This window comes from Oncorhynchus clarkii, chromosome 18 (assembly GCF_045791955.1).
Source record: "Oncorhynchus clarkii lewisi isolate Uvic-CL-2024 chromosome 18, UVic_Ocla_1.0, whole genome shotgun sequence".
Taxonomy (NCBI): Eukaryota; Metazoa; Chordata; class Actinopteri; order Salmoniformes; family Salmonidae; genus Oncorhynchus; species Oncorhynchus clarkii.
Window position 1 is genome coordinate 62,397,949 of NC_092164.1, and position 8,233 is coordinate 62,406,181.

The following is an 8,233-nucleotide window of genomic DNA, read 5'->3' on the forward strand; positions in this document are numbered from 1 at the left end:
GGGAGAACATGGCTTGTGATGTAGACGAGGTGCTGTTGAGCCAGGGAGAACATGGCTTGTGATGTAGATGAGGTGCTGTTTAGCCAGGGAGAACATGGCTTGTGATGTAGATGAGGGGCTCTTTAGCCAGGGAGAACATGGCTTGTGATGTAGATGAGGTGCTGTTTAGCCAGGGAGAAATGGCATGGCTGGCCTGTGATGTAGATGAGGTGCTGTTTAACCAGGGAGAACATGGCTTGTGATGTAGATGAGGTGCTGTTTAGCCAGGAAGAACATCGCTTGTGATGTAGATGAGGTGCTGTTTAGCCAGGGAGGACATGGCCTGTGATGTAGATGAGGTGCTGTTTAGCCAGGGAGAACATCGCTTGTGATGTAGATGAGGTGCTGTGGCCAGACCAGGGAGAACATGGCCTGTAGGAGGCAGAACATCGCTTGTGATGTAGATGAGGTGCTGTGGCCAGACCGAAATAGGAGGCAGCCTAATGTCTTTCTTACATTTTTCATGTGTTTTTGTCTATTTGTGTTTAGAGTTTTTTTATGCAAAAAAAAAAACATTTTGAAAAGAGAAAACAGTTTTGAATGCAGTGTTTGCTTTTGCTAGAGATTTGTAGAGTTTTGCTCTTTGTTTAGAGTTTTGGGAAAATGGGCCAAAGATTCAGCAAACGTGTGTAAACAATTGTGGAAAACTGTAATTAATGGTCAACTAAAGTGAGACTGGCAGTTATTTACATGACAATCACAGGCTGACAAAATTTCATGACCCCCCCCCCCCCCAGAGCCCTAATAGGGTACATTTCAACAAACATATTATTTCTGTTTTTCACTTGGCTGCGTTGACCTTAATGAAATAGGACCAGCAGGACAGGGCGAGAATACATAGAGGTCAGAGGTCAAGATCTAGGACCTCAGTATTGCAACCATGACCCTTGTTCATTATGTGGTTGTTAATTAGTGTAGATTAACAGTAAGCCAGGTCTCTTGAAAAAATTGCTTGTTTGACCTTAATTGGATAAAGCTGTTCAGATACACATTTTTTTAAATGTAATTAAAGGGTAGACAGTGGGAGTGCTTAGTACAATGAAAACAGATCACATAGAGGTCATGGATCTCTTCCTATCCTAGTCACACACATGTTGTAGCGTGTGCTTGTGTAGCCTGCTGCATGTTCATGCTCTTGGGTTGAAAGGTCAAATGTAGACATTTAAAGTGTAATTTTTTTGTGACAGTTGTGTTTTTTTTTACTCCTGCTTGTGTTTGCAGTAAAAAGGCTTAATATTTAATGGGGAGGTGGGGGGGAAGAGGAGCGACAAGGAGCCATCTGGGTGTGTGTGTGTGTGCGTGTGTGTGCGCGTGTGTGTGTGTGTGTATGTGTGTGTGTGTGTGTGTGTGTGTGTGTGTGTGTGTGTGTGTGTGTGTGTGTGTGTGTGTGTGTGTGTGTGTGTGTGTGTGTGTGTGTGTGTGTGCGTGCGTGTATGTGTGTGTGCGTGCGTGTATGTGTGTGTGCGTGCGATGAGTGGGATCGGTTATGCTGTAAGTCTGTCTGTCGTCTGCCTTTGATCTGATTGTTAAGGAACTCGGCTGAACAATGTAGCTGAGGAATATTATACAGCAAATAGTAACTAGGGAATTATAACGTGTCTTTTTTTTCTTCCAGCGATCACAATAACAATGTGTTCCCTGGGAATCTAAGATGTGGTAAATATAAAATATGAGATCTGATTTGATATGAGAATGTTTCATATAATGGGTTCAGCTTGTATGTGCATGCCATCAGACATAGAGCATAGTTATTATGAAACCTCCACTATAGAAAGACATTGATATGGCCAAAAATATGTGGACACCTGCTCATCGAATATCTCATTCCAAAATCATGCATGTTGGTATATTATGTGGGGACTTGCTTCCATTCAGCCACAAGAACATTAGTGAGGTTGAGCGCTGATGTTGGGCAATTAGGCCTGGCTTTGACTGTGTGTGTGTGTGTGTGTGTGTGTGTGTGTGTGTGTGTGTTGACGACCTATATACAGTAGACAACCATTTGGAGTGCAGTATTTCATTGTGCATGTACACACACACACACAATCAAAATGTGTTCTTTCAAGTCAAAAGCCACGGGCTTATGTTCTGTTGTGCTTTCTTCCTGGATCATGCAGTTTGACATATATGATTGAACCTTGAAAGAGGGCGCTGTTACTCCCGTTGATGGTCCAAAGGTATTTCATTTGCCGTGGGTTTGATGGATGGCGTATATTAACATTGAATGAAGACTTCGGTAGTGGCATTACTGAGGCGATTGAATATACAAATATTTAGTAGACTAATAATAGTAAAGATACTTTACACTTCAGAAAGACAATAGAGTAGCACAGTATGAGTCATAATACCCATAAAACCTAGCCATGTTTTGGTACAGAACTGCAGCACACACACACACACACGCACACACAGAGAGAGAGAGAGAGAGAGAGAGAGAGCAACAGGGAAATGAGACAACTCAGTGTTTTCTTATTCTCTTATCAGCACCAAAGACCCAAAATGACTCTTTAATTGAGGTGAAATGAAGATCAAACCACACTAACACAGGATCTGATTATCCCTAATTTGGGACATTTCTTCAGGGAGAGCCCATGCAGGAAGACATGTAGGAAGACAACCTCTGTAGATGGTGTAATGCAGGAAGACATGCAGGAAGACATGCAGGAAGACAACCTCTGTAGATGGTTTAATGCAGGAAGACAACCTCTGTAGATGGTGTAATGCAGGAAGACATGCAGGAAGACATGCAGGAAGACAACCTCTGTAGATGGTTTAATGCAGGAAGACAACATGTGTGGATGGTGTAATGCAGGAAGACATGCAGGAAGACAACATGTGTAGATGGTCTAATGCAGGAAGACAACCTCTGTAGATGGTGTAATGCAGGAGGACATGCAGGAAGACAACATGTGTAGATGGTGTAATGCAGGAAGACATGCAGGAAGACAACATGTGTAGATGGTGTAATGCAGGAAGACATGCAGCAACATTAAAACATTTTTATAAACATTTATTCCTCTGTACATCTCCCCAGCAGCCATTTAGATTATGCCAATCTTGTTGGCGATATCCAACGCATCGTAATCTGGAGCCAGACGCACTTATGCCTTCTTCTCACCGTCAGGCCTGATGAGTGTGTTGACCTTGGCCACATCAACATTGTAGAGCTTCTTGACGGCGTGTTTGATCTGGTGCTTGTTGGCTTTGACGTCTACGATGAAGAAGAGGGTGTTGTTATCCTCCATCTTCTTCATTGCCGACTCTGTCGTCAGAGGGAATTTAATGATGGCATAGTGGTCCAACTTATTCCTGCGAGGGGCACTCTTCCGGGGGTACTTGGGTTGTCTGCGGAGGCGCAGGGTTTTGGGGCGGCAGAAGGTTGGGGAGGTTCTTATCTTCTTCTTCCTCTGGCTGTGGACTCCCTTCAGAACAGCCTTTTTGGCCTTCAGGGCCTTTACCTTGGCCTCAGTCTTGGCAGGAACAGCCTTTCTCATCATGGCACCGAAGGTGAAGAAGGAAGCAGGAAGACAACATGTTTGGATGGTGTAATGCAGGATGGGTCTCCTCTAGTAAGGAACAGCAGTTGTTTACAGATGAAGCCAATATCTAAGACCAAACACATGTTTCTGAAGCCTCCTGTTAATGTACCATATGTGATTATAATTGCTAACTTGAGGGATCCTAATAAAGAAAGTTGTATTCCAACAGGGTATTACGAACAACTTCCTTTCAATGTGAAAGGACCGCACAGGCAGGATGCTAATCCAACATGTGTTGTTCCATAGAACTGGGATACAGGTATTCATACAAGGCATGACAGAATTCCGTCAGAACACTGAGAAAAAGCCTCTGGATGAAAGTGAGTTTTTGGTTTCAGATTTGTTTGTTGTTGGTTGCCAGATTTTCAATGATTGGGCTGCCAAGTTTATAATCAATCTGAGGGTTAATCAAATCAAATCAAAGTGGGGTAGAATAGAGAGCTCTGCTTCTATGTGCCTTTGTTCTTTTCTCCACTCAGGGTGAACAGAGGGCCATGCAGTCTCACTTATGGGGCTTCCTGTCACTCAGGGTAAACAGAGGGCCATGCAGTCTCACTTCTGGGGAATCCTGTCAGAGATGACACAAGAGTTGTGTCACAATCCCCTTGAGTGTCTTCCTTTTTCCTTGTCTCCTTTCCTATATTACTGTCACCTGTCAGGTCCTTTCCTAGCGATGCTTGTTTCACCAGACAGGCAAGGGAAAGAACTTAGTGTATAGACACAGAAAAATATTTTTTTCAGTATACTATTGACTATGGATGAACTTCTGACTCCAAATGATTTTAAAACTAGATCAGACTTGGGACTGATGCAAATTAAATGTGAGGAGTCTGACGCGGAAAATGGACATGATAAAAGTCTGCGTTCACACTGCTGACCCAGATGTCTTAGTTCTGTCCGAGACCTGGCTTAAGAAATCTGTTCTAAAATAAGTCTATAGGCTTGGGTGGTAATAATGTTTATCGATGTGACCAATGAAGTAAGGTGGAGGTATAGCCATCCATATAAAAGACAAAACCAAAACCAGTTTTAGTTTTTAGGATTAAAACTGGATTTATCGAAAGCTGTGAATTTAGGATGTTGTTGCAAAGTAGAATCCATGGATTCTCAGGCTGAACTGATGCATGGTTGTGGGGAAAAGGAAATGGTCCTCATGTGGGACTGGTTATGTCTCTGAGGACATAAGAGGACTGTGCAATACACTACATTTTATTCAAATTATAAATACAGTCACACGACTCAATCCAAAAGACATCTCTAAGTCAACACTTAATGATGTTATTCTAACTAACAATCCGCATAAATACTTGGGCGTTGGTATTTTCCCTAATGATTTATGTGATCATTGTGCAGTTGCTTGCATTAGAGACACTAAAAATTACAATGTGCCCCCTCGGTTCATATTCAAACATTCCTGCATGAACTTTATGCATGCAACTGGCATAGGAGTGCACTTAATCCAGACATCAAAGAGGCATTCTCCTATTTTAATTCCATGTTTTATACTATCGGTGATAAACACGCCCCTCTCAAAAAGTACCGGGTAAAATGTAGAGACAATCCCTGGTTTACAGGGGAATTATCTGATTTGATCCATAAACAAAATACACAATGGGCCAAAGTCAGAAAGGGTCATTCCCAGGCTGAGTTGTATTTGTCACATGCGCCGAATACAACAGGTGTAGTAGACCTTACAGTGAAATGTTTTCTTGCAAGCCCATAATTAACCAACAATGCAGTTTTAAGAAAAATACCTAAAAAAATTGAAATAAAAGTATAAAAAATCATTAAAGAGCAGCTGTAAAATTACAATAGCGAGGCTATATACAGGGGGTACCGGTACAGAGTTAATGTGCAGGGGAACCGGTTAGTCGAGGTAATTGAGGTAATATGTACATGTCGGTAGAGTTATTAAAGTGACCATGCATAGATGATAACAGAGAGTAGCAGCAGCATAAAAGAGGGTGGGGCAATGCAAATAGTCTGGGTAGCCATTTTGATTAGATGTTCAGGAGTCTTATAGCTTGGGGGTAGAAGCTGTTTAGAAGCCTCTTGGACCTAGACTTGGCGCTCCGGTACTGCTTGCCGTTCAGGGCACTGAAAAATAAGTGCACCTTGTTAATATGGAAATGCAAATCTAGGTACTATTACGAATCTACCAAGATCAACCTCAATAACCAGATGAAATTATGGAAAAATATGAAATCCATGAATGCTAAGACGAACTCCTCTGGTCTTCTGCTGAAATTTCCCTCAAATTCAATGGATGTGACGGACAAGAATCAACTGCTTGACATGTTTAATGAGCATTTTGCTAAAACTTGGCATTTATTTGATAATGAACTCCCTCCTAACATCTCACATGAGGCTGTGAATGAAACTGCTGCATGCCGGCCTATTGTTCATCTATTTCATTTTACAGAGATCTAACTTTCAGAAGTTGTAAAGGCACTCAAATCTGTTGATATTAAGAAAGTGGCTGTCCCAGATGAATTGAACCCTTTTTTTTTTTTATTGGTTCTGAGATCATTGCTGCCCCTCTCACTCATATATTAAATATTTCATTGGCTTGTAATACCATTCCAAAAAGTCTGGAAAGCAGCTTATTTCACGCCTTTACATAACGGTGGAGCTCCGTCCCTGTTGGATAACTATCCTCCCATATCTAACCTGTCTGCACTGGCAAAAGTTTTGAAAAACCTGGTGAACTCACAGTTGAAAGACTTTCTGTATAATAACACAGTTTTATTTCAATTCCAGTCCGGTTGTAGAGCCAAGCCAAGACCAAGGTTGAATGTGATATTCTAGATGCTCAGTACAAGAAAAATCCCTGTGTTTCACTTTTTAATTTACTTATCAAAGGCCTTCGATACTTTTTACCATGCCCTGCTGTTGTATAGAATAAAAAAGGTTGGTTTAAGTGTTGATGCATTGGATTGGTTCCAAAATTACCTTTCTGACAGAACAGTGTGTAGCACAGGAGGTTGTGGAATCTGTATTTCGAAGGCTTACAAAAGGACTTGATCTGCGCTCCTAACTCTTACTCAATCATCAGGATAGACCAAAACAATTCAATCGCTCTGCCCTCGACTTCCTTAATGGCCATGTACTCTATCTCCACCTTAAACAGCCAGAAGAGGACTGGCCACCCCTCAGAATCTGTTTCCTCTCTAGGTTTCTTCCTAGGTTCTTGCCTTTCTAGGGAGTTTTTCCTAGCCACCGTGCTTCTACATCTGCATTGCTTGCTGTTTGGGGTTTTAGGTTGGGTTTCTGTATGGAGCTTTGACATCTATTGATGTAAAAAAAAGCTTTATAAATACATTTGATTGATTGATTGATTGATTGATGGAGTTCCCCAGGGCTCAATTTTAGGTCTGATCCTTTCTGCACTGTATTTAAATGATATTGGGAAGACTGTTGAATCTGCAAATCTTACAGTTGACTTTTGATGTTATTAAAAGTCATATTTTCGAATTGAAACTTGTGCTTAATGTAAGGGGAAAAAAATGTAGGGTTTTCGCTTCCTGAAAGTAAACCGATTTTAACTATAAAAGGCCAGCAAATTGATATGGTCACCTCCTATAAGTATCTTGGGATCTGGTAAGATGAAAAGCTGAAATTTAAACAGTACATTGATCTTCAATTTAAGCCTACTAGAAAGTGTGTGATCTCAGGCTTGGAGGGAAGCTAAAGTTATTCTGCTACCCAAGAATAGTAAAGCCCCCTTTACTGGCTCAAATAGCCGACCAATCAGTCTGGTACCAACCCTTAGTAAACTTCTGTAGAAAAAAATTTGTTGGACCACAAACAAACAAATTGACAACAGCAGGGCTCAATTAAGGGAAGGACACTCAACAAGCACAGCACTTCCACAAATGACTGATGACTGGCTGAGAGAAATTGATGATAAAATTATTGTGGGGGCTGTCTTGTTAGACTTCAGTGCAGCTTTTGACATTATCGATCATAGTCTGCTGCAGGAAAAACGTATGTTATGGCTTTACTCCCCCTGTTATTATGTGGATAAAGAGCTACTTGTCTAACAGAACACTGAGGGTGTTATTTAAAGGAAGCCTCTCAAACATAATCCAGGTAGAAGCAGGAATTCCCCAGGGTAGCTGTTTAGGACCCTTGCTTTTTTCAATCTTTACTAACAACATGCCACTGGCTTTGAGTAAGGCCAGTGTGTCTATGTATGCGGATGACTCAACTCTATACACGTCAGCTACTACAGTGACTGAAATAACTGCAACACAAAGAGCTTCTGTTAGTTTCAGAGTGGGTGGAAAGGAATAAATTAGTACTAAATATTTCTAAAACTAAAAGCATTGTATTTGGGACAAATCATTCTTTAAACCCTAAACTTTAACTACGTCTCATAATGAATAATGTGGAAATTGAGCAAGTTGAGGTAACTAAACTGCTTGGAGTAACGCTGGACTGTAAACTGTCATGGTCAAAACATATTGAAACAACAGTAGCTAAGATGGGCAGAAGTCTGTCCATAATAAAGCGCTGCTCTGCCTTCTTAACAACCCAATCAAAAAGGCAGGTCCTAAAGGCCCTGGTTTTGTCGCACCTGGACTACTGTTCAGTAGTGTGGTCAGGTGCCACAATGAGGGACTTGGGAATATTGCAGTTGGCTCAGAACAGGG

The 8,233-nt window shown here is 41.4% G+C and overlaps 1 protein-coding gene across 1 annotated transcript; it reads right to left on the reverse strand.

Moving 5' to 3' along the window:
* Positions 1-3,140: 3,140 nt before the first annotated feature.
* LOC139372756 (large ribosomal subunit protein uL23-like) lies at positions 3,141-3,533 on the reverse strand. The gene has a single exon (XM_071112557.1). It carries the CDS (start codon positions 3,531-3,533, stop codon positions 3,141-3,143), a length of 393 nt encoding a protein of 130 aa, XP_070968658.1.
* Between the last annotated feature and the right edge of the window lie 4,700 nt (positions 3,534-8,233).